At 57.6% G+C, this 26,105-nt stretch overlaps 1 protein-coding gene across 3 annotated transcripts in view; it reads right to left on the minus strand.

Annotated features, from left to right (window-relative positions):
• The window catches only part of UVSSA (UV stimulated scaffold protein A), a 32,623-nt gene extending 8,948 nt beyond the window's left edge, over positions 1-23,675 (minus strand). The window contains exons 1-10 of one of the 3 annotated variants that reach the window (XM_079153631.1): positions 23,408-23,675; positions 23,153-23,252; positions 21,557-21,887; positions 20,383-20,503; positions 18,468-19,052; positions 17,277-17,389; positions 16,936-17,064; positions 7,609-7,708; positions 1,452-1,629; positions 929-1,054 (exon numbers count right to left, since the gene is read on the minus strand). In XM_079153631.1, coding sequence (XP_079009757.1) covers positions 929-1,054; positions 1,452-1,629; positions 7,609-7,708; positions 16,936-17,064; positions 17,277-17,389; positions 18,468-19,052; positions 20,383-20,503; positions 21,557-21,887; positions 23,153-23,252; positions 23,408-23,474 — 1,850 coding nt within the window. In that variant the 5' untranslated portion in view covers positions 23,475-23,675. Of the gene's footprint in view, positions 1-928; positions 1,055-1,451; positions 1,630-7,608; positions 7,709-16,935; positions 17,065-17,276; positions 17,390-18,467; positions 19,053-20,382; positions 20,504-21,556; positions 21,888-23,152 lie in introns of all 3 variants that reach the window. The other 2 variants (XM_079153632.1, XM_079153633.1) reach the window with 2 other exon arrangements.
• Positions 23,676-26,105: the final 2,430 nt, after the last annotated feature.

The raw sequence follows: 26,105 nt of genomic DNA on the forward strand, positions 1-26,105 counted from the left end.
TGGTCCTAGAAGTTCTGCCCTGGCCAATGCCATCTGGAGGTCAGCAGTATGGTCCAACGCAAGGGTCCCACTCTAAGAAACGTGGGGGAGTGACATGCTGGCCTCCCCAGTGGGGCCCTGGGGATGCCTAGGACCAAATGGTCCTCACAACTGGGCCTAACTGCAAGGGGCCTCAGGGAAGAGCTGGGGGCCCTGGGGAGCCGGGCCGGACGGGCAGGAGGGCAGTGTCTGCCTCCGTGCATGGCAGCCAAGCTTGCTCAGTCCCCACCAGGCTAGCGGCCACTGGCTGGGCTCTGAGGCTAGACCTGACCTTTACTACCTGGTGGCAATATGTAGAGGGACAGCTCCCGGTGCCTCCTGTGGACCTCTCTGCCATGCCAACAGCCTGCTGCCCCTCGAGCCTGGCTGTCTGCCCCCACCCACAGAGGGGCAGCATCCATGCGGTCCTGGACCACAGACCTAAGCCATGGGGCTCAGCGTTCCCAAACCATCTTTGAGCTGCCAGTGAGGCTGTCCATCCTCACAGGAAGCCAAGGATGGCTGGCCACAAGGACACAGTGGCATCAACAACCCTCAGCCGCCCCGTTACGGGCCTCTGTGGCCTTCGAGCTGCCCCAGCTCTGCCCGAGTGAGACCCACCTAGGTGAGCCTTCCCCTGCTCTGCCAGGGCCCTGGTCATACTGCCAGAGCAGGCCCCATGGGGGAAGCCACTGAGGCCCAGGGCGGGGGTGGGACCTGTCCAGGAGCGCCTACGAGCAGAGGGCACTGTGCTGGGCCAGGAGGTGAAGGCCTGCACCCGGAGCCCTTCCAGGTGCTCCCTGGCTCCTCCTCGCCTTCCTGGGCAGCTCCCGAGAGCAGCAGCCAGGCTCAGGGGGACCTGGTGTCCTATGTGTCTGAGTGTTCCTGGAACCACAGGCACCCGACTCACTTGAGGATCCACCCAGTCGCCGGCTGCTCCTGACCCCAGTAGCACAGGTCCACTCCGAAGGGCACAATGGGTGCCCGGGCCCGCTCTGCTGCCAACTTCTGGGCCTCCTCTGGTCCCGTGGCAGCCCTGAGGGTAGAGCAGAACATGCTGTCCTCCTGGGGAGGGAACAGCCATGTGCAGCCCAGACCCTGGGGGAAGCACAGGGAGCCAGGGTCTCGCCGTGTCCTGGCTGAGCACTGGCTCTGCTGTCTGGCTGGGGAAACCTCACGTCTGCCTCTCGAGACCCAGAGCAGTGGCTCAGCTCAGGGTCTCTCGGGACAAGTGTACCCAGAGGATGTCTGTCAGTCCTGCCCCACTGTTCAGCGGGCATGCCAGCGTTCTGAGCCCTGCCCCCCTGGCCAGGGCTGCACACCCCAGGCTGCCCTCGAGGGAGCCACAGAAGGCCTTGGCACCCCACTGGTGCTCTGGACAAGCAGTGGTGGCGCCAGGCAGCGGCCCAGCAAGGTGGGACATCTGGACCCACCCAACAGAGGAGGGCAGAACAGGGGGCAGACGGTCCTGGAGCCGCCAGAGCTGGGCAGCCGCAGAGGTGGGGTCCGAGGCCTCCTCATCCCTTCTGGTCCTCATCCTCATCCTCGCCTGCAAGTCCTGTGCAGCTGCATCTTTCTCCACAGTCTGTGGAAGGGCCTTTGACTCCAGCCCTGAAACAGACACGTGTCCGCTGCTGACTCCCATCCATGACTGGGGGCAGACTCCAGGCGCACCTGCCACCCCACATGGCCCAAGCAGCTGGGAGGCGTCCTGCACCAGAGCCTATGACCCTCCAGGGCCCATGAGGTGTCTCCTGTCACCTCCCTCTTGGACAGGACGTGGAGATACCTTCCCGTGGCTGCCAGGCAGATGGCAAGCTCCCAAGGAGCAGTGTGCTACCATGGAGCATGGCCCCTGCCACCAGCTTGGCAAGGCCACAGGGTACCAGTTTGGAGCCACGTCCCTTCTCGCTTCCCTGGGGCAGAACACGGGCAGATTCTCTGACCCACCAGACCCCAGCCATCCCTGCTTTCCCTCAAGGCCCTGTCCACCCCGCTCCCTGCCTGTGCCAAAGCAAAGACTTGGCTGGCCCACCCTGACCTCTACCTGCACCTCTCTCAGGTGGGCACACAGCAGGGCCTGGCCTGCCTCTGCCATCGCCTGGACTCAGCCCCTCTCCCCAGCACACCAGCTGGCTGAGGTGCTCGCGAGTACGCACGGGCAGGGAAGTGGAGGCTTCTGAGCACATCCACCACAAAAGCAGAAGACAGCAGAGCGTCCTGGATGACGCAGAGCCCAGAGGTGGCTGGACAAGAAGGAAAACAAGCACTGCACCTCCCTCAGGGCCAAGAACAGTGAGGCAGAGGAGGGGAAGTCAGAGGCAGGAGCAGAGGCAGAACTGCTGCTGCAGGGCAGAGGCACAGGGACATCTCTGCACCCGGAGGAAGTGCGCTCCTGCAGCTCAGAGTCTGGAATCAGAGTCCTCATCTCTATAATATAGAGGAAAGGAAAAGTCACTGCGGAGTGGGGAAGCTGGAAAAGTGACAAGCCTCGTTTCCCTGGAGTCATAGCCTACAGGAGCTGGAGGAGACGGAGGGAAAGCACAGTTGAAAGTGCTTCAGGGAGTCTCAGGACATGACCGATGAAAAGAAAAGGCCCATGTCTAGGGAAGGACGAGTCCACGGCAGCAGCTCCGGCCTGGGAGGTGGCCCCTGGTGCTGAGGGGCCTGCAGCCCAGCTCCACATGCGGCAGCTGTGGCCTCAACCTGCAGGGGAAGAATGCGGGCCTCCAGACAGGAGCCTCAGAGGCCACATGGGGAGACCAGGAAGCACCCTGGGGCCAGCAGTGAAGGAGCCGCCCAGGGAAGGGCTTTGGGGTCTGCTGCCCCTCCTTCCACGCCTACCACAGCAGGGCAGCTGGGGCGGGAGGGTGCTCTGCTACTAGTCCTGGGCAGGGGCGAGTTCAGAAATTAAGTTGTAAAAACAAGAGGTGGATGTGGGTGGGCCAGCTCAGCGGCAGCGAGCACGCGCACAGGGCCCTGGTCCCTCCTCAGCACACCGAGAAGCACACAGGAGGTGAGATATGCTTTTAAAATGACTTTTTAAAATTAGGAATCACTACCAGATAAATAGATAATAACTGGGTTTAAAAGCAGCAGGAGAAACATTTTAACAAAGGTGGGAAAAAGAAGTAGATGGGCAGCAGCGGCCGCAGCAAATCTCAGAGAAAGCGTGGCGCCAGTGAGCAGCAGGGTCACAGCTGCCTTCTGCACAGGGGCGGCCACTGCCTGAGCCCCGCCCAGGACCAACTACTGCAGAGCACATGAAGGAAGGATCAGGAGAGTCTCTGTGCAGGAAGAACCAATGGACAGCTCAGGTAACAGCCGTCCCAGGACAGCTGATTTTCAGTTAAAAAGGAGCCTGAAAGAAGGGACTGTGGAAGCCAAAGAAACCTGGACGATGTGCACCAACGAGCCTGTGACCCAAAGTGGTGGCCAGCTCTGCTCCTGAGGCCCACAGGCAGGGGGCTCTCTGAGCAGAGGACAGCCTGACAGGGCATAAAAACAGCCAGTTACTCTTCAGGACATCACAGTGGTAAGCAGACTAAGGGCCAAGTCCGGCCTGCAACCTGCGTTTGTTTATGAGTGGAGCGAAGTCTGACTGGTGCACAGCTATGCTTCCTGCTGCATGCAGGCTCTGGCTGCCCTGAGCTGAAGGGCTGAGACGGACCTCGGGGGCCACAGGCGCACCCCCCAGCCCCTGTGGACGACATGTGCCTCTGCTTGCTGAGGCCCCTGCACACTCCACCTCTTGGATTCTCAGCGGCTGGGTGCAGAGAACATGGAGGGGCCGCCTGAGGCCACCAGGAGACCTCGGCCTGAAGGCTGGGCACGCTGCACCTTCTAAAGAGGCAGGCAACCCCACTTGGCTGCAGTGCCACCATGACGCCCAGGTTCAGCTCCCGAAGTCCAAGAATCACAGCACGGCCCCACTGGGGGCCAGGCGCACAGCCGGCCACGCTGCATGCCGGCAAGGCAGCGGACTGATGAGTGAACAATGTGACACTTAAGACAGATACAATCGCAGCCCAAGATCAATATGAGAATTCCTAAGAGTTACAAGAATGAAATATATTTTTCATTGATTTGTTGTTTTAAACCATTAAGAAGATGGGTAAGCGTGTGAGAGCAGGGTAAACACTCGGGGCTCTGCACACACCACGTTCACACTGTCCTGGAAAATCAATCTCGCTGACATACTTCCAGAGCAAACCCAAAAAGCAGAGAGGGCTGCTCAGGCCCCAGAGCGTGTTCTCAGGAAGCAAGGGCGGAGTCCTTGCGGCCCACCTCACACCCACCAGCTCCACTTGGCCAACTCGAGTACAGTATCTGGGCTCAAATTTAGTCCCACGGCTGCTTTTAAAAGAATCATAAAAATGTCCAAATCCCCGTTTTTGTTTAAATTGGCCAAGTGGCACCTATTTGCCTGAAGCACTAAAGCAGACAGTGCGGAGCGATCAATCGATAGCAGGAAATGGAGAGGCTGGGCGCCGCACAAAGTTGGCTGCCCAGCGCTGACATTATTGATTCCACCTAGCTCCGCTGGCCTTGTAATTAAAATGTAAATTTGAGAAAGAGATTATGTCCTGACAGAAATGGTAGGATTAAGGGAAAGATAAAAGCCCCTCAGTGAAAATTCTGAGAAAGAAATGAGAAAGAAAAAGAGCCCCAGTCTCCTCAGCCGTGTGGGTTTAGACTAAATCTAACTACTTCAGATTCACCCACATTTAATTGAAAAAACAGCAACAGAATATAAACTAGTATTATGAACTGGGCTCACCCCAGGTACACCTTCTGCCCCCACCCCCTTCTCCAGAGCTCCGGGGCTATTTGCCATTCTCCCAGCAGGAGGCAGTGGGGTCCCCACCCTTCCTGCAGGGGCTCCTGCTTGCTGAACCCCAGGCTTGAAGGGCACTGCTGGCCTCTCCTGGTCCCACACTCCCAGCCCAGGGCTGGGCAGCCAGCAGGCACATGTCCCAGGGCATCGGGGAACCATGCTGCACACCCTCCAGTTCAGCTCGCCCTCCACCGGCCGATCTTCCACCTGACGTTTCTAGGGAAGAGCAGGAGGAACAGCACCTGGCTCAGACCCCTGGGTCACTGTCCGTCAAGGCCAAAGAACATGCTGCAAGCCTTCCCAAGGAAAGGGGTGAACCTGCAGCAAGGAGATGCCAGGGTCTTTGCCAAGCCCCCTGCCCACACAGCCTGGACCAGAGGCCGCCACAGAGCAGGCTGGTGAGGACACAAGTCAGAAGTCTCGGCGCAGGCGATGTGACGAGCCTCCCCACAGCTCAGAGCTGGAGCCAAGGCCCTGTCATGCTGTGTCCTCCTCTGGACCAGCACTACCCCAGCAGGGCACCATGCCCCTGCTCCTCTGTGCTGGAGGTCAGGTGGGGCACAGCTGGCACAACAGCCCTAGGCCACTGGGACATCTCTGTGCAGCCTAGCCTTCTTGTAGGGGCACTGAGCAGGTGTCCCAGGGAACCTGGAAGGGGCAACTGGCTGTTCACAGCTCAGCCCCTTTGCTGGACTCAACTGGCCAGCAGACGAGAGGGACACAGGCCTCCTCCACACGGGAGTGCCAAGGACTTGCTGCTGCCCCATGACTTTCCACTGGTGGTCAGCAAGGGTTTTGCCACCTGTGCGGCCACTCCCTGGAGGTACGGTCAAAGGGACATCAAGGGAACACTCCAAGAGAGGTCACCTTTGGGGTCATTGCCACAGTTACTGACCCTTTGCAAGCCATGGGCCAGAGGGAACCTCATCACTCCAGGGGGAAGAAAGTGCTCCTCAGGAGCACAGCCACCTCTGCGAGTGGCAGCCAGGGCAGAGGCTCGTGTAGAGTGATTCCCGCCCTTGCAGTTTGTGCAATCTGGACTTCCCAAGGACTCAGAAGCATCAGAAGGGACACACAGAGCCCGGACCCTGAAAATTCTGGCACAACCACAAGACTAGGGTCAATGCCAGCTCCCAGATTCCCTGGAAGACCCCAGGAGAAGACCAGAGTGAGTCCTGGGGCTCAGGGGAGCTGAGGCCAGCTGGCAGAGCGCAGGACGTCTGGGCAGGCAAGGGCCCAGGCGCAGCGCACAGGCAGGTGCCGTGGCTGCTCGCGACCTGAAGGAGAAGGGAAGGGGCCAACAGGCTGTCCCTGCTGCCCCATCCCCGTGGCCCTCCGACCTGGCAGTCTCAGAGGCAGCCACACTTGAGCCAGTGCCTCCCTGCCTGCCCTCCAGGGCCTGGTCCAGCGGAGCGCCACAGAGGGCAAGGCAGGGCAGAATGGGGAGGTAGCCACAGCACCCAGCAGCAGGCCACGAGCACCCCCAGGAGCTCGTGTGGGTGTGGGCTCAGTGTGGCCGCCGGGAGAGGCTCTGGCTGCGGGGGCTCTCACGGCAGGAGGAAACATAACCAGGAGACTGCAAAGGCCACTTCAGGTGGACACTGGTGTTGGAAAGGATGGCAGGTGTGGGGTGGGGAAGGGGGGAGGTCAGGAGGTCAGAGGGGCTCGGTGGTTGAGCAGCCCCAGTGAGGCACGCCTGGGTCAAGGCTTGGGAGGGTGGGAGGGTGGGCTGGTGGGCAGGGCAAGATGGCCGCCAGGCAGAGGCAGACCCCTCCACAGGGACGGCCAGTCCAGGCACATCCCTTCCAGGCTGACAGAGCCGGCCCCAGGTGCCCAGACTGCCTGGCCCTGCCAGCCCAGAAGTGGGCCGTGGGCACAGGCTATGTGAGAGGAGGGCATAGCGCCTGGTCGTGCTAATTTGGCATGACAGCCCTAATGGGTCATGTCTTCACACACGAGTTGCCTGATCATCTAGATTCTTTTAACAAATGTACATTTCATCTCACAGACTCCAGTTCACACCAACTTGCCAATTTCACCACAAAAGCCAGAGATCTTGTTTTCTGTTGCTTTCTCTAGACATGAACCCGTGTGTGCCCTGGGGCCCGCGGGCCCTGCCCCGACTCAAGCCCACCCTGCCTGGGAGCCTCGGGAGCGAGGGCTGCAGTGTGGTTTTCAGGCCCGCTGCAACTGTGCCCCCTCTCCTAGGCAGGAGGGTGTCTTGCTGTGGGCAATCACAGTCCTGGCCCAGACGCCTCATCTGCCCTCACAGTGGCCAAGGGGATGCGGGTCAATGTGACACTCCCAGGATGGTCCCTGGAGAGAGGGGAGCCCAGGCACAGAGGTGGCCGCCTCCCACCCGAGAGGCCCAGGCCTCCTCCTGGCTCCCCAGCACCCCTGGGCATGGCTCCTGAGCTACTGGAAGCAGCCCCACAGCCTGGGCGCAGGAGCCTAAGACACCGTCTGCTCGGGGCTCCCTCCTGGAGCATTCCCGAGGCTGCTGCAGACGCCAGGCCACTGCACTGGGGTCCCCGTGGGTGCTGAGAACCCCGCCCTGGCTGGGGGCCAGGGCCTGCAGCAGGATCCCTGGGTTGGGAGCCTGCCTCAGGGGGAAGCCAGGGCACACAGGAGAGCCCACCCTGTAAAGCAGCAGCACACCCGCCCAGGGCTCCACGCAGCAGCCTCCAGAGCAGGGACTCCTCCCAGGCGCCCCCCACCCCACCTTGGCACCCGCCCCCCGCCCTGCAACTCACCATACTCAGCCCGCAGGTGGCCAGGGATGTGGGGCTCGTACCCCTCCTTCTCTGGGACCTCCACAAAGTCCTCGTCGTCCTCATCCTCCCCGTCTTCAGTCTGTGGAAACACCACCCAAAACAAATAAGGACAATCCAAAGCCTGCGCATGGAAACGGCTGCCAATGGCAAAGCATGGGGAATCTACCTCCCACTTCCTGAGGAACCTCTTCCCCAAAACACGTGGGATGTCAGCATCAAACGGCTGAACTTCACGTAAGGTCGTCTCCTGGTGATTCTGGTCCCTGAAATCTTAGCACTTTTGCCTCTGACCCTTTACCCTACATGCTAGGACCACAGGCTGCGGGCCGGCCCACCCTCAGTGCCCTTTGGCACATGCCGCCCATCCTTGCCCAGAGCAATCACAGCTGGTGGACAGATCCCTCCCTGCAGCTCAGGAAGCAGCCACCCACTGACTCGGCAGTCATCTGGGCCAGCGCACGATGCAGGCCTCTCCCAGGTGCTGAGCCATAGCCCGGCACGGACCACGAAAAGGGACAGGTGCTTCCAGAGTACTGTCCTGAAGACTGGCTAAAAGCCCCCAGGAGCTTCCCCCGCCAGACGTGGCTGCTGAGCCCAGCCCCAGAACGCAGCACAGCTACCCACAACCTGGGGAGTAGCACCGGAGCCTGCTTTCCCCTCAGCGGGTGGCAGCAGAAACCTGGAGTCCTCGACTGCCCCAGGGCAGGAGGCCTGGCAGAGCCACAGACGGAGCAGGGCAGATACCCACCTCCACCAGCACCTGCATGCAAACCCCAGCAGAAACAATGCCCGACCTCCAGCTCCAGGAGCCTCACACCCAGAACAGGACACCACACTGGTGACTGCAGGGACCTGTCCCTCCTGATAGGTTCTCACCAGGCAGCCAGGCTCACCTCCCTGGGCAGCCAAGGTCTGTGCCACCAGGGTGCAGATGACCACACCAAGACACAGGCATGCGGCTGAGGGAAGCTACAGGAAGGGAAGTCCCTGCTGTGAGTGCCAGCCGGGCCCTGCCCTGGGAGCTCAGGACACCCAGCCAGCCTCTCACACCCTTGCTTCAAACTCCACCCAGCAGGCATTCCACAAAGACCACCCAGGCTCTGTTGCCTGAGAGAGAAGACCAGAGAAGAGGGCTGCGGACCCCAGGGTAGGAGCCCACAGGACTCCTGGAAGCCAAGCCAGGAAACGGGTGAGCTGCTGTGCCCTCACACCCAGCTCAGCCACTCACTGGGCAGCCCGCACAGGCAGCCCCAGACTCAACACTCGGCCGCAGGCCACACACAGCACCAGACTCAACACACAGACCCAGGACACACACAGCCCCAGACTCAACACACAGACCCATGATACACATGGACCCAGGACACACACGGACCCAGGACACACATGGCCAAAGACTCAACACACGGCCCTCAGCACACACGCAGCCCCAGAGCTCACACACACGGACCCCAGGTCAAAGGCAGCCCCAGAGCCAGCTATGAGCACTACAGCACATGGACTGGGCGGCTGGGCCCAGGACCCTGCGGGGAGACCTGCAGGAGAGGTATAATCAGATGCAAATGCTCTGTGTTTAGGCACAGCCCACGGCTGCGCATCTGGGAAGCAAAGGAGACATTAATCATTGGAAACTGTAATTTTTGTTATCAGTCTAACACTGATCAAAAGGGAAGCCTGTCTCCACCGCTGACCTGTGAAACGTCCCAATTATGCTCTTTGGAAATGACAGGGGCACTTAACTCCCGAGCTGAGCAAATGACGACGATCAATCACGTTTGAATAACAATGAGCCACGGACCTGAAAATTATTTTTGTATAGAATCTACCCAGGAATTTATGAAAGGTGGAGAGCAGCCCAAGGTTTTAGGGCATTACGGTTCCCAGCTAGTGCAGTGCGTATCAAACACTAAACAGAATTTATGTGTTTTAATTTTCTAAAAGGTAGAGGTGGACGGGGCGCTACAATGCAGAACACACAGTGCCAGGGTTTAAATATGGGGGTCATTTTCATAAAATATTATGCTTACTGCTCACACCCTTGAATTTCACAGAGGACTTTTATTAAATTTTCATTTCCTAAAAAATATTCAACTGCTCCGCTAACTATTAGGAATTATACCTTCCTTCACCCCACTAAAATCGTTTATTTCTGTGATCAGGCTTGAAGTTCTAGGTTCTTCTGTGTTCCAGATGAGCACTGATCCGGTGCCGGGCTGTCTGCTCTCCCTCTGCAGCTGCTGGCTGTCCCCTGCAAGGGCTCTGCCTCTGGAGAAGCCCTGGGCTTCCTCTTGGGCCAGAGCAACCACTCCATCCATGCCTGCACTTGGCTTTCCAACTGCTCAGAGGTGGTACCACGCAAGCCTCAGTGACAAGAAGTCAGAGACTCGCTGCTAGTGCAAACCCAACGCAAAGCTTCTGTCTCCAGGTTCTGATTCCCATCTGGTGAATCGAGAGGATGCTCGTCCATGTGCTCTGTTGCCCTGGCCACCAAGTGGGCTGCACATTAGGGACAGGCAGCAACATTCCTGATGTCCAGAGAGGCAGAGATAGCTTTAAGCCACTGGCTACCAGGGCACTCAAGTGACCTGCTCAGGGGTCTCACCTGCTCAGAGACAAGAACACTATGGGGACGAGGGACAGTACCCTCTAAGATCTCAGAAAGTAACACGGCCCAGGGGAATCTAAGGCCTGTGCAGAAGACTCCCTTTGAGCACTTGGATCCTAAGAGACCAAATAATCAAGTGACCTCAGCCACAGCAGTGATGACCTGCCCTCAAGTTCACAGATTAGGTCAGACAGAAACAGCACAAGGGGGCCTGTAGCACCATAGCACCCCACTGAGAGGCCTGCACAGGGGTGGCTGGACACCTGAGGTCCATGGAAGGAGCTCACACCTGCCAAGAGCCTGCAGGCCAAGGTCAGACCTGTGACCCCTGCTACAGGGCAGCCAGCTTCAACCCACCTGGGAGCTAAAATTCTCTGACTGCCATGAAGCAACACACAGGGCACCCAGGGAAGGAGTCGCCATGAGAGCCTCAGGTGGGCAGGTTTGCCTTCCCTAACAGGTGAAGCCCTTAGTGCCTGGGAGGGACCAGACAGGCAGTCAGAGCCCTGAAGCCAATCGGAATACTCATCCCAAGCCAGCCCAGGGCAGGAACTAGAGACTCCCACGGGGCCAACCCCTTCCACCCACATGACAGAAGCTTCCACCCAAGGCTGTGGCCATGGGGAGCCTACAGGGAGGGGGGCACTGCTGGTTTTATACAAATTGATTCTCACCCACAGTTAAAAGGATTTAGAAAAATGAGTCTCTACCATCATAATTAAACAAGCAATAAAACGACTAAAATATACAACGCAATCAGTTTACAGAAGTAGGGGCAGTGAGGTTGCTAATTATTTGCGAAGGAATGGGAAGAACAGCTTGGTGCCCAGGAAGCTGGTCGCCCACCAAGCCCACGGTCTGGAGATACAGCTGGGACCATTAAATAAATTTTGTACCATCTAATTAACTTGGTGTGCAATCTCAATTACTTTTCACCCAAGAAATCACTTTTGTTCAGTTTTATGTGTGTCTATTTCCCTTTTAAAAAAAAAAAATGATGTAAGGCCTCGTCAGACAAGTGAGTTCCAAACTGCATCTGTCTCTCATGGCTTGATGGCCATGCATTTAAAACCCATTCTATCTTATAAACTAAGAATTAAATGTGCTCAGCTGTGATGGTCGTCATCGCATCTGCTATTTATATGCTAATGCCCTCCCTGGAAGGCCGTGCAAATTGCCGGCCAGGCCAATACCTCATGTGCATCTCCTACTGCCAGGGACCCGCTGTCAGAGGACAGGGCGGTCGCACCACTGACCACATGGGTGCCCAGGAGCAGGCACCTGGTGGGCCACAGCACCAGGGCCAAGTCAACTTGCCTGGACAGGGCAGAGCACCAGGAGCAGCTTCTCCTGAGCTGACCACCACCTCCTGGCATGACCGTCTCTGAGGCTAGCACCATCAAGGACGCACACCCATAGCACAGTGTGGCAGATGCCTCCTTTCCTCCTGTGACCCAAATCAGGGGTTAACCTGTCCTGGAAGCTGCCAGCATGCACAGGGAGCACCCAGGGCCCGGGGGACCAAGAGCCATGTCCAGCCTGCTGGCAGGCGTGAGGCGAGAGCCCCTGCATCAAGTGAGCATGGAGCCATTTCTAGATGAGGGTGGAGCCAGAACCTCCTGGGTGAGGACAAGTAGTCGGCCAGAAAGGCACATCCTTCCACAAGCAAATGAGGGCTGGCGGTCAAGGTGGACTCTATCCCTTGGATGGAAGGACGGGGGCCAGGACAGCCTATTCTCCTAAAAGTCTGCACAGGAGGTGTTCCCGCACAGGCGGTGTGACTGGCACAGACGCAGGTGGAGTGGTCAGGGGTCATCTGAGCCTTATAGAAGCTAACATCAGACCCAGTGGAATGAAGCAACCGGCATCTCCAAAGCTAGTAGCTCTGACCCCCATGAGCTCTGCAGAGAAAGCTACTTTCATAGAGGACGCAGAAGGCCCATCCTCAACCGCTTTGGGGCCCATGACACAGTCCCACACAGGCCTGGGAAAGGCCACTGCCACAGCCCAACCTCCCTGGGCAGAGGAGTGGCCAGCAGGCAGCCTCTGGGGAGCAGGGAACTGCTCAGAGGCCCAGGCACGGGCAGTGAGGTGTCAGACAGCCTCTCAAGGCGGCCAGGTCTCAGCAAGGAGGCCAGGCCCACACAGGCTCCCCATCTACAAAATGGGGTCGCAAAGCAACACACCCTAGAACAGTTTCCTCTGAAGCCACAGGGGTAACCCGTGGGCAGGCCGGGGAAGGGTGCCCGATGAGACTGGGTCTGGGAGGGGAGCCCAGGAGTGGGGGCACCATGATGCAGGGCTATGCAGGGTGGCCAGGCCCAGCCTTCCTTTCGCAGCCTGTGGGCTGACCTACAGAGGAAGCACCCACCCGCACCCCTCCCCCAGCGCCCTCCCAGGCGAGGCGGCATGGCCTTCAGTGTGATGGAGGGCCGCATCACCCAGGAAGGCTGCCGACCGGCCTCTGCAGCACAGGCTTCCTGGCGGCCAGTTGGTTCACCTTCCCTGCGCGTCCTGCCCCTGTGCGTCTGAGGGGTCAACATTTCATTCCTGGGTCTTCTGTTCCTGTCCTCCTCGCCTGCAGGAGGAAGCTCCTGACCCCACGGCAGCGTGGGGCACCACAGAGGGAAACCTACCTGCAGTGCCACATGGGGGGCTTCATTTCCACAAGAGGATGAGACCAAGCCCACGCTGCTAACCAGTGAGCACAGGGGAGCCCATGGGGCTCGGTGGTCATGTGCAAAGTGGCCGGAAAGCCAGGGAAGAAAGCAAGCCACTGCCCACAGAGCCAGGCACTCTGCTACTCAGAATCACTGTTTCTGGACTTACTTGTTGGTGGGAAATTAGTATTTTGTTAATTACACAATAAGGAATAACCGTTGATCCGCGCTCCATAATTAAAAGCAGGCAATTTAAAAGTTTTCAGAGGATTTTTATCAGTTTAACGAACGAGGCAGCTGGATTATTCCAGCTCGCCTGTAACAGAGCAAGGTGGAAACTAAATCTACCCAATGACCCTCCACATTGATCCAGCTAAGATTTATCCCCAGTCTGCTTCCACACGGAGCTGACACGGAGACACTCTATAAAACAAACACTTAAACATATTTAAACTGGCTTAAGTATTTTTCTGAGAACAGAGCATCTACGTCAAAAGGAAAACAATATTATGTAGAAACCAGAGGCAACAGACAAACGGGCCCTGTGAAACAGAGCCAGCAGCAGGTCCCAGGGGTGCCGTAGCACACACCGCTTCCTCCCTGGGCCGCCGAGCTGCTCCAGGGCCAGGCTGTGCCCACTTGATTTTAAGTGGTAGCATTGTATCTCAGTCTCTCACACGTTTGTGAGAAGTCCTTAGATGTTTAAGCCACACATTATTGAATTAGTGCTCCCCACCTGTCCTACACTCAAGAGTTAACGATGTGGGGAAACACTAGGGAAACAATCTAAACCCTTTATAAATTTTATCTGAAAATTAGTGAAGAACACCTCATTCATAATTTCTAATTAAAACAGCTCTAATCAACACTGACGTTCACGAGCCGCCCCACCTCTCACAGGCCACTGCACGCACTGCAGCCTTGCAGGGAGCTGCCACCAGCCGTAGGAGGCGAGATGGGCAGATAGGCCTGACGCTGCCACAGCCGCGTCTATTCTGGGAAGCGGCTCACCTGAGCCTGGGTGCCGCTGGCAGCCAGGGAGCCCTCCAATCACTCCATCTGCGGGCGGCTCCGCAGCCCCGCTGCGCAAGAAGCCTCCAAGGACTTCGGAGTGCCTTTGTTAAGATCAGTGAATAGAGAAGGTCTGCAGAGCGTCCGTCCAGCTGACAATGGAGCGGGGCAACGTCTGCTCCCCACTGAAGCTGACACCATCAACCCTGAGGGCCTGGCAGGCCTGCATGCTCACAGGAGCCCCATTCCCCTGGAGAAGCCTGGCAGGAGTCTACTGACCAGACCACGTGGCCAGAGGCACCAGCAGCCCCGAACTGCCCTGCACAATACCTGGGTGGCCCTGCCCTCCAGCAGCAGGCCCCACAGGCCCCGGGCAGAAGTGGAATCAGGTCATCTACTCTGACCACATCCAAGGACACATGAATGGAGTCAAAACAGGGCCAACAGCCAACATGCACAGAGAAGGGCAGCAGGCTGTGCCTGAGCTGTGCACCAAGGGCCAGTGTACAGCTCCAGCAATGCTGGGGCTGGGACTCCCATGCCCACAGCCCACAGCACTGGTGGGGCGCCTGTGAGCTGCAGCCAGAACCAAGGCAGCCACGCCAGTGGGCCCAGTTCCCACTGACCTACCCTGAGACACAGCAGCCCTGAGCACCAGCAGCAGGAAGCCAGTGCTGCAGCTGGGACAGGGCAGCAGCAGGAGCCCAGGGCAAGCAGGGGTCAGGAAACCAGCCCTCCTGGGCCTGCAGAGGGGGCACACGGCCAGACCTGGTTAGGACTCAAGTTTCCTGAAGCACACAGCAGTGCCAGCAGATTTAGTGGACACCAGTCGCAGCAAGAGCTGGCTAAGCTTGGCTCAGAGCCCTGACCCCTCGCCACAGTGCAAGCTGAGCAGCCAGCAGCCCTGGGAAAGACTGCCTAGCACCCTGCCTAGCCCTGGTCAGCCCACCTGCAGGAGGCTTCATGGGCTCTGAGGTAAGAGCTGGGGCAGTGGTCCTGCTGACAGAGCCTTGGGTCAAGGAGAACAGACTACTGCTATGACCCTCCTGGGCTAAGGTCCTGCCAGCCTCAGCACTGCCATCAGCCCCAAAAGACCATGCAGGCTGGCCAGAGCCAGGCCTGATGAGACTGAACCCCAACAGCCCTGGAAGCCTGTGGACACCCCCAGGGTACCAGATGTCCAAGACCATCCTTGCCACAACCAAGGCCCATTGGCAGCAAGAATGGCCATGGGCTGTGCCCTAGACAGCACTGGTGCACATATATGCCAAGGTAGTGTCCACACTCAGGACAGTGCAGGGGACCCCACATGGCCCTCACTCTGGGCCCAGACTGGATGCGCTGATGAGCAGGTGCCTGAGGTCTGGAATAAGCTCCTTCCCACTGAGACAGGCTGACAGGAGCGCCTCCCCCCAGCACACAATTACTTTTCACTGTAAATATATTTTGGTTAAAACTCACAAAGTGGGGCTGGGGTCGTGGTTCAGTGGTGGAGCACTTGCCTAGCACGTGTGAGGCACTGGGTTCGATTCTCGGCACCACATATAAATAAATGAATGAAATAAAGGTCCACCAACATCTGAAAGAAAAAAATGCTCACAGAGTTGACTCCTGAGATAAGCAAAACAGCACAATGCACTCTGGAGAGGTGTGACGAACACCCACACAGACACCACGGTGGGCCAATGACCACAGCACTCCCCTGGGGCTACCTCCAACCAACTCGGATCTGCAGGGTTTGAGGAAGAGAAGCAAGGTCGCCCTCTGCTGGCCCAGACGGCCGCATGCGCCGCCCCCCCAGCCAGGGATCTGCAGCAGTGGCTGCCCAGTCAGGGGTGTTCCTCCTCTCAGGTTCCAGAACTTCTGGCGCTGCGCCACTATCCCCAGGTCTGCTGCCAGGGTACAGTCAGTGTGGTCACCACCACACAAGACAGCGCACAGGGACGCCAGTCAGAGCATGAGCTGACTGAGCTCAGCCCAGAGCCCTGTCCAGCGGGAGCTGCACATCCATCACCAGTGGGCAACACATGTGCCGACTCCTGGCTCTGGGCCTCCACGTGGCTTGGAACTTGATCTTTTTCTCAGCAAGGAACTTTCCTCCTCAAAGCCACCTTTGAAAAGAGGGACTGTCCAAGTCTACCTTCCCACAGGCCAGGGCTGGCACCTCTCCCTCAGGCTTGGTCTGGCTCTGGGTTCCCAGGGACCCAGAGAGTGGAGCACCCGGCGTTTGTGTTCTCGGCCCGAGAGCAGACCAGAGTCCACCGAAGGCAAGAAGATGCCCTGCGTGTGACTCCTCTTCCGCAAGGCCCATAATCCCCAGGGCAGCATCCCCTCCCTGCTGCAGCCCACATGGATCCGGAGCACGAACACCACCCTCACTCCCTTGCAGACCACTGCAAGCTCACGGCCTCCTCCAGCCCACTCCAACGCATGCAGTGACAAAGACCCTGTGCTCCAGGGTGGCTGCCTGGCCCAGGCACAAGTGTCCCGTCCCCCTCCCTGCCTGTGGCTCCACCCCTCCAGTTCCATCAAGACCCTGCCATGCTTTGATGGCATGCCCTTGCTCAGGAGGCCCAGGACCTCCTGTCACCTCCCCAGCCTCCCTCACAAATGCCACAGTCCCTTCCAGGCTGAGGTGCCACGCAATCAGCTGGTCTTTGAGTCTCCACCCACAGAGCAGGCACCATGCCCAAGCTCACCATGGTATCTATCATACACACAGCCCAGTCTGCTGGAGGCTGCATAGGAGCCCCACCCTTCCAGAAGCTAGAGAGGGGCACAGCCTGACCTGCAGGGCTCCCTGGAGGCACCTGTCCTATCCCCAGCTACGGTGCAGGGCAAGTGGACCACACCCAGTGGCAGGAACCTGGTTACCACGGTGACTGTGAATGGGCTCAGTGCGGGCTGAGGGGCTCTCTGGCACCAAGACAGGCAGAGCAGGGCTCCCACTGCGGAGCGAGCTCCGTGGAGGAAGGAGCAGCGGATCTGCCCAGCTCAGGGCCTGCTGCCCACTCTGCCCCACGCACACACCTTGCTCCTGCGCCCTCCCTCAGGCTCGATGTCCAGCTCCTCGTACTTCCTCAGTGCACATTCCAGTTCTGTCTTCAAGTCAATGGCGCGCTTGAGGTGTCCGTCATGGGTCCCTGCACGGGTAAGCCGCTGCAAGACCAGGGGCTGAGTCACGGAGGTCTCAGGCAGGCCCTGGCCCACCCTGCCAGGAGGCAATGTGGCCTGGTTTGCAGGCCTGGGAACCCATGTTCAGGCACCCGAGGTCAAGACCCACGTGCCCTCCTCCCATCCTGCAGCTCCCACCTTCACTCTGCCTGGGCACGTGGCCTGACAGGGACAGCTCTGAAGGGGCCCGGCCTCACCTGGACCCAGGAGCACACGGCTGGCAGGAATTTGTTCCGAATGAGCTTGAGAGCATCGCGGGCAGCGTGGAGGACAGCGAGGTTGTCTTCGTTCTCCTGGACTTTCAGACCATCTGGAACGAGGTGAATGGGGGTTGCAAAGGACCCTGAGGCAAGAGGCAGCCAAATGTGGACAGAAGCTCACTCTTGGGTGGTTCTGGCCCCACACGAGCCCCTCCTGCAGCTCCATCACCTTGGCTGCAGCCGCCCACCCCATCTAGAGGACCAGCTCACCATGGCCTCCTCCAGAACAGACACCACACCCATCTCACAAGAGAACCCCCTTCCTCTCAGCTCTGGGGCCTGGGCAACCTTCCTGGCCAGCCTCACTGGCCTCCACCACCCTAGCCTCTCTGATGAGCACCCACCTCCTACACTCAGGCCTCTGCCACCTGCTTCCACCACTGTGGTGCTCACACGTGGGCAAGGCCCACTCAGTAGCCCAGGGTGCTGTGACCAGCACAGCACTGCTGCGTGTCACATAGTCATCCCTCTCCCTGTCCCCAAAGCATTCAGCCTCAGAGCCACCAAGCCTCGGGGACCAAAGTCACTCAACCTGAGAGCACAGCTGCCTCCACTCTAGTGAAGGGACCCTGCCACGTGGCTTTCAAAGGACAAGCCTCCTCAAAGCCAGTGACTCAAAACTCCAATCACTCCAACTTCCCCCACAGGAAGCGTGGGGCAATGTGAGGAAGCCAGGGACAAGGGGACAGAAGGGTGGGACACTGTCCACACCCCTACAAGATCTGAATATGGGCCACGTGCAACCACACACCACATCCTGACCACATGGTATGAACAGCATGTTCACCATGAATAGCAAACCACCACCCTGTAATCGTTCTCCTGGGCAAGCGTGGTAACTCTGGTAGACCTGTCACCAGCCAGGACACTCACACAATGTGCCCAAGGGCTCCTTGCCCTGCTCATAGCCTTGCTGGAGTGGGCTGCAGATGGCAAACAAGTCTATATGCTTTCTGCAGCTAGCCAATGGCCAGAGAGGCCTGGTAAAGTGGGCACAGCCCAGTGCAGAGGCCAAACGGGAGGATAAGCCTGTGTGTGTCCCCCCTGCAGGCCAAGCCTTGGCACAGCCATGGGTCACTTTGTGGTGTGGAAGCAGTCAACTGGCCAGCAGTGCTTGCAGCCCATTACCCAAGGGGAGCTCCACGTCCAGCGAGTACTTGTGCGAGCCTAGTCCGTGGCTCCGCACAAACTGCTCCCAGTCACTCTGCTCATCCTCAGCTGTGTCTTCCATGGCGGCCTGGGGTGGCCGCTTCCCAGTGCCAGTGGACCCTGGGTGGTGTGCAGAGGCAGGCAGGTCCTTGCTACAGCACGGTTTCTCCTCATCCTCCACGGGGTCCCGCTTGGTGGCCTGGGGCAGCCCCTCCCCAGCGCCAGCAGTCCCTGGGTGGTGTGCAGAGGCAGGCAGGTCCTTGCTACAGCACGGTTGCTCCTCGTCCTCCACAGGGTCCCGCTTGGCGGCCTGGGGCAGCCCCTCCCCAGCGCCAGCAGTCCCTGGGTGGTGTGCAGAGGCGGGCAGGTCCTTGCTGCAGCATGGCTCATCTGGGGCATCCGGGGTGCCAGACCAGTGAGGGACTGCCAGGTGTGAGCTCAAGGAACCAGAAGAACCCTCATCAAGGAAGCTGGCTTCTGGGCATGGGTCAAAGTTCAAGGGCACCAGGAGCCTGAAGCAGTTTTCCACTTCCGTCAGACAGCACCCAATTTCTGCAGACATTTCTGCCAAGACATGGAGACACACGCTAGCTTGTCACGCTAAGTAAAGAGCAGCCCCATCGCACACTGTGTAGAGGCCCTACTGGGCTTCACTTTTACCAGCAGGTAGGCCAAGGGTCATGTGTGCCACCTGCACCCCTGGGGACTTACTCCCCAAGAAAAGGCAACGCCCCAGGTGAACGTATCGCGGCAGCTGTTGCCTGCTTATGAAACCACCAGCTGGCCTTGCCAGTCTGCAAGGTCTCGTGGCAGCCTGCAGAAGCACACACAAATCGGCCGAGGGATAAACTTCAGAGCAGGGAGCCTCCAGCCAGGGAGTGCATCCCAGAGCGAGGCTGAGCCTCTCCCAGAGGCAGTAAAATGCCAACATCACTCTACACCCTGCTAGGGCTGGACCAGCTCTCCCTCCTGGTGGCCTCTATACCATCTGGGCACAGCTGTCTGCCCAGAACAAGCCCTGTCAGGGGTCTGGACACAGAAGAGCGTCAGCGCTGCTATCTGAGGACACAGAGCAGCTGCCTTGGCAGGTCTTAGGCACCCTGCAGGTGGACAACTGTGCCCCTAGGTCTTCTGATCCCCCACACCCTGGTTCTCTCCCTCAAGAAAAGGGCTGGCTGCCAGGAAGTACATGGAAGGATCTTGTGGAAGGAAGCTGGATTAAGAGCAACCCAGGTGGGGAGCCAGGTGCTGTGGTACACACCCATCATCCCACAAACTTGGAGGCTGAGGCAGGAAGATCGCATGTTCAGGGTCAGCCTCAGTACAATTATCAAGGACCTAAGCAACTTAGTGAGACCCTGTCTCAAAATTTTTTAAAAAATTACAATAAAAAGGGCCAGTGGGGCTGTGGTTCTGGCTCAGTGGTAGAGCACTTGCTAGCACATGTGAGGCACTGGGTTCGATCCTCAGCGCCACATAAAAATAAATCAAATACAAATATTGTGCCCACCTACAACTAAATATATTTTTTAAAGGTGGGGGCAGGGATGTAGTTCAGTGGCATAGCACCCGTGGGTTTGATCCCCACTGCTATAAAAAGAGAGAGAGAGAATGGTGGTCGTGAGACAAATGGCAAGAGGACCTTCAGCAGACCACGAAGCACAGACCATTGTCTGGAGGCATTTATACTCGACCTCTCCCAGGGAGCCTCCCCAGAGGGCTGAAGTTGGACCTAACCACCCGGGGCACAGGGGTGCAGGTGGCCTGTGGAGGGACAGCCCAACCTGAACCTCCACCTGGTCTGCCTGGCTCTCCTGTGACCAGGTCCTCAGGTGGGAGAACGCAGGGGTCTGGAGGCACTCGGGAGGTGCAAGGCCCTCAGTCTGGGACTTGCCTTCCATCTCCCGTTTGGCCTGTTTGGCTCTTTCACTGTAAATTTTATCCAAGTGCTTCTGCTTCTGCTCTTCTCGCCTCCTCTCTACCAGAGTCCTGCAATTCACATCCTGAAAATCCACCTGGGGAGCAGAGAGTGAAGATCAGCACTGACCACAATAAAAACTCACCAAGAAAGTAAAGGACATGCCACACCAGCACATGACAGATTCTCTGTCAAGGTTAGTTAGTTCTCATCTTAAGCAATAGGAGTACACTGAACTGTGATGCTTCATCCTGAGAAGCTCAGGTAAAAGAGTATAAACCTGCAGCCCTGAGCCAGGTGCCGCGGCACAGGTCTTTTGTGCCAGCTACTTGGGAGGCTGAGGCAGGAGGAATACTTGAGCCAGCCTGGGAAAAACAAAACCATCTCAAAAATAAAATTAAAAAAGACTTCCAGGGCTGGGTTGTGACTCAGTGACAGAGCGCTTGCCTAGCACGTTATGAGGCACTGGGTTCAATCTTCAGCACCACATAAAAATAAATACATAAAATAAAGGTATTGTGTCCATCCACAACCAAAAATATTTAAGAGAAAAAAAAGACTTCCAGCCCCAAGCGCAGCACAGGTGAGAACGCAGGTGGTGAGGGGCTGCGGACCCCTGCGCCTGAGCACCACCATCGCCTGAGAGTGAACCCGGGAGAGGTGGCATGCCAGGGGTCATGTGGAGGAGCTGGTACTCTGGCCTGCAGGCTGGGCGTGTCTGGAGGGCAGGGGGCATGGCAGAGTTGGGGTGGGATCACAGCAGCAGGTCCTGGTGGGTTTCATCATGCCCAGCACCCACCAGAGCCAATGACAGGCTCCGGGAAGGGACACTGAAGAGCACAGGTTGGGAAGCTCTCAGAGGGCAGTGCCTGTCACAGAACAGGGCTGCACAACCCAAGGTGACACAGGACTGCGGGCTCAACTTGATGCACATGTGGGCACAGGTCTTCTTCCTCAAAGATGTTCCTCTCCTCAGGAAGCTGCACCCCTCCCAGGCCCCGAGCAGGTCCAACAACCCAGGTTCCCAAGCCAAGCTCAACGACACAGCTGGGAGCACTCTGTACTTGGCTTGACAGGGAGAGGTCTCCTGGCTTCGGGCCTGCCTGCTCTGCCCCAGGGAACCAGACAGTACTGTGCAAGGCCCACCTACCTTTTTGGTGTGTTTTAAGAAGTGGTAGCCCAAGGCTAGCTTCTTATAGGCCTTTCCAAACCTCTCGTTCCACCCCTCCACAGCTCGCATGGCTGCCTGCCTCAGCCTCTGGGCTGCCTCTCGGGGGGGCGGCAGGGGCTGCTCATGGTCAGTGCCCAGCGTGAGCTCCAGGAACTCCTGGAAGTCAGAAACAAGCAGCACCCTGAACTGGTGCGACCTGGTGAAGAGCTCGTCTACAATCTGGAAGGCGGAGAGGCGGACCTCAGCATGGTCCTGGGTCAGCTGTGTCTTCAGCAGGCGGTAGGCATGGCCAAGCTGCTCCTCTGAAGACCTGGGGGCACAAGCCAGCCTGACCTCAGCACCCATACTTCAAGGACATGTCTATACTTCTGCAGAACACGCTACCCACATGTGGTGGGGACCCCGGCTGCTGTCCAGGCTTCTTCCTCCCCTTCTCCTACAGCTGGGTAAGCATACCACTGTATGAGACCCCTCACCTATGCCACACCTTTCTGTGTGGCCCACAAGCCCAAAAAATTTTCCACATTTTTAAATGGTTAAAATAACTGGGGTATAGCTCAGTGTTGCACTTGCCCAGCCAGCACGAGGCCCTGGGTTTGAGCCCCAGTATGGCACAACAAATAAAAAAGTGGTTAAGACACATGAAGGATTAGCTCTTGACATGTGAAAGTTAGGAGAGTCGAATATCAGTGCCATCTATGAAGTTCATTAAAATACAGCCCCATCGTGTCATTCACACCCACAGCTGCTTAGAGCTGTGTGGCAACAGGCACCTCAGCCCTTCACAGACGCCTCCCACCCCTCAATACACACGCAGCCTCTTCTGCAGGAAGTGAGGGGAAACACCCAGGGAGCCTCTGAGCTCACCTCTTCCCAGCCCTACTGTGTGTGAACTGAAGAGATTTAGAAGCTGTCAAGGACCTGCAGCAAAACTGGGTCTGAGTTGGAGTTTCCTATTGAAAGATGTGCACTGTCAGTTCTGTTCTGTGAAGGTGGGTTCATGTTCTCAGCAACTGACAGGAAGGAGTTTTGCTTCCTGCCTGATTCTGGGGATAGATGATAGGTGCACTCTATAGACAGTGTGGCTGGGGTGTGACTCAGGAATAGAGCTCCTGGTCAGCACACACAAGGCCCTGAGCTCCGTGCCCAGCACACAAAACACACATATACAGAGCAATTTACCCAACTGTGAACTTGCTCCCTTCCCATGTCTTGACAGTAAGGTAAAAGAGGTAAGTTAGCCCGTAGATCACGGAGACACACTCAGGAACGCCCCAGTCAAGTGCTTTGTAAGACACACAAATGGGAACAATCAGAAGTACCAAGCACAGACCTCTTCTATGCTCTGCTGACCTGCACCTCACACCCACCATGCCACCTGGAAGAGCCAGCTTTGCAGGGCCTTGGGAAATGTGCTGGCCTGGTCCTTGGTGGTTCTTTCCAGGCGGAGGCAGGAGGAGATGGCTGAGATTTGGAGGTGGGCAGAGGGCTGAGTTCCAGGGAAACCCCACAATCTCCCTAGTGTCAGGGGCTCACTGGGTCAAATACCATGAAATGCTAAACCTAAGGACATACTTGCAAATTCTCTTCAGTTCCTTCATTTTCTCAGGATTCAGCTGGGGTTCTCCTGAAGTTGTGAGCTCTTCTACCAACTTCGACAGTTTTTGATCCATATCTAGAAATATGGAACGCAGTGATGAATTACTACGTTACTTATCGACAAATGCTACTGGGTTCGCCTAGGAACCGGGCACTGCGGGAGGGCCTGAGGCGTCCTAGGTCCTCGCCTCCGCAGAAAGACGCCCTAGGCCACAGGGCAGCTCCAAGCACTGTTAGAGTGAGTCAACGGCCTCTGGTGACAATCCGAAGTGTCAACGCCGAGCCTAACTCGGGACATCGACCGCAGGACAGGAGACGCCGCGGCGCCGAGGGCAGGGGCGTGCGTAAGGGAACGAAAGCCACCGTATTCCACCGGCGCGCGGGGCGCGGAAAGCCCGGCTGCGGGGGAGCGAGTCCAGCGCAGGAGCGCGCGCTCCCAAGACCCCAGGTCGGTCTGGCGCGACCCCGCCCAGCTGCGCAGGCAACGCGCAACCTGCTGCCTCGCCCGCCCCTTCCGGCAGAGGCCCCGCCCTCGCCTCCGCCCTCCAACACGAGGAGCTTTGCGGCCATTGGCTCGCTCGGACACCACGGAACGGGAGCAAAGGTCAGCTGGCGACACCCCCGCCCCGCCCCTTCCGGAGTGGACCCCGCCCTCCCCTTCAAAGGCTCGGAGAGGCAGCCTTGGGCTCGACAGCGCAGGCGCCAGGGTGCGGCCGACGTCTTGCGCGGTGACGCAGGCGCGCTCCCTGCGAGGCGGGGCTGCCCACGGAGGTTGACGCGCGAGAAAAAAGAGGCGGGAGGGCGCTGCAAGTCCTTAAAGGCGCCGCGGTGCAGGTGGAGGGGCTGGACGCCAGAGGCGACAACTCGCTAGGAAACAGACCCAGAGAAAGGCTTGAGCCTGGACAGCACGGCACGTCCGCCAAGAGCCTCGCGGCCCTCGGCCCTGCCCCTAGGGTCGGCGAGGGCGGCCAGGTGGGCGCCTCGGGCTTGTCTGGCCGCGATGCCGAGGGCGGGGAGGGGAGTCGGGCGTCACGATCGCGGGGTGCGGGACGCGGCTTCTGGGTGGGCGTCGAAGGCGGGCGCGGCGGCGGCCCCCAGCCTCGGCCCCGCGGCGTTTCTCACCGCCCGGCGGGTGCTCTGCATCCTTTTGCCAGCATTCTTAGATCTGTCCATTCGCCTCCTGCCTTTCTGCCCCAACCCTGTGTCCCCCCAGCCCTAGGGACACGTGAGCAGCCCCCAGCACACCTGCCCAGCGCCCCGTCCTGTCCTGCTCAGGGTCAGCAGTCCCAGCCACCTGGCCTTTTCCACTCCAGCCCTTGTCCAGTACCTCCGGGGTTCAGGGCTGCTGCCACTCAGCCCGGGGCCCCACAGTCGGGGCGCAGTGCCCCTCCGAGTTGGCCGCGGCGCAGGCCCGCTGCTGCGCCTGCTCGCCCCGAGGCGCTCCCCACTCCCAGGGCCCTCCCGGCCTGCAGCCTCCCGCACCCCGTCGTCTAGCTGTTTGGCCTTCCTGATCTCACCTGTCCACCTCCTTCTGCCCTCAGGGTCTGCTCCCGAGAGCAGGGGTCTTTCCGTCTGGCTTGGGGACGCAGCAGGTGTTCGGTATCTTTGGACAGTGACATGAGAAGGCCAAGGTGAACCCTGGTGAGAATTAGAAGACATTTTAAAAGAACCAATGGAAGCCAGATGTGGTGCCCACTTGATGTCCCAGCTGCCCCAGGACCCGGGCAAGAGGACTGCTTGGGCCCAGACGTCGGGGTCAGTCTGGGCCTGACCTCATCTCCAAAGGGGGAAAAGAACAACTGGAATTTTCAGAGATTTAAAAAACCAAGTAGGATAAACAAAAAAACCACCCAAGGCACACCATGATCACAAAAACTAGTGACGAAGGAAATTATAAAAGCAGTCAGGGAAATGCATATTATGTAGAGAATCACAAAAATCGGACTTTTTGATTAAAAAAATGCATGCTGGGAGAAAATGGGACTTCTTTAAAGAAGTAAAAGTAGTCAGCTCACACTTGAATGTGCAGCAAGACGCCCTTCAAAACCTAAGGCGACACAAAATTGACACAACAGAAGAAGATAGATTCGTGCCCAGCAGATCTGAGTGTGGGAGGTGTCACATCTCAAAGAACTCTGAGATACAGACTGAGCTGCAGAAGGAATGAAGAACTTTGTCAATGGTTAAAGTGTGTGAATATATTTTATTTCAAACTTATTTTATAAATAACTGATAGCAAAAATGTACACTCAGACATTCACACAACAAAACCACCTGACAATGCATTTCTCAGAACACACCACTGTTAAATGACTTGACTATACCCTGAACCCCTAGAGAAATCACAAACGAGGCTCAGTCCTGGGGTGCAGCTTGGTGGTAAAAAGGCACCCCCAGCACCACACACACAAATTTGATACTGCTTATAAGCCTACAAAGATAAAATGGAGTCCTTTAAAAATAATCAAGAATGAAGCAGCTGAAAAAGGAACAAGGAACAGGTAAGAAAAATAGGAGACAAGTGGGAAAACAACGAATCTAAACCCAACAACAGTTACCACATGTCAGTGATCTAAACACCCCAATTAAAAAGCAAAGATTTGGGCTGGGTTGTGACTCAGTAGTGCAGCGCTTGCCTAGCACATGTGAGGCACTGGGTTCAATCCTCAGCACCCACATAAAAATAAATAAAGGTATTGTGTCCATTTACAACTAAAAAAAATATTTTTTAAAAGAGCAAAGATTAAATTTTTCCTGAGGCTGGAGTTGTAGCTCAGTAGGAGACTGCTTGCTAGCATGTGTGAGGCACTGGGCTTGATCCTCAGCACCACATAAAAATAAAAAAATAAAAGCATGCTGTCCATCTACAACTACAAAAAAAATTTTTTTAAATACACTCTACTGTCATGTATATCTAAAAAAAAAAAAA

This window comes from Sciurus vulgaris (genome assembly GCF_902686455.1).
Source record: "Sciurus vulgaris genome assembly, chromosome: 9".
Taxonomy (NCBI): Eukaryota; Metazoa; Chordata; class Mammalia; order Rodentia; family Sciuridae; genus Sciurus; species Sciurus vulgaris.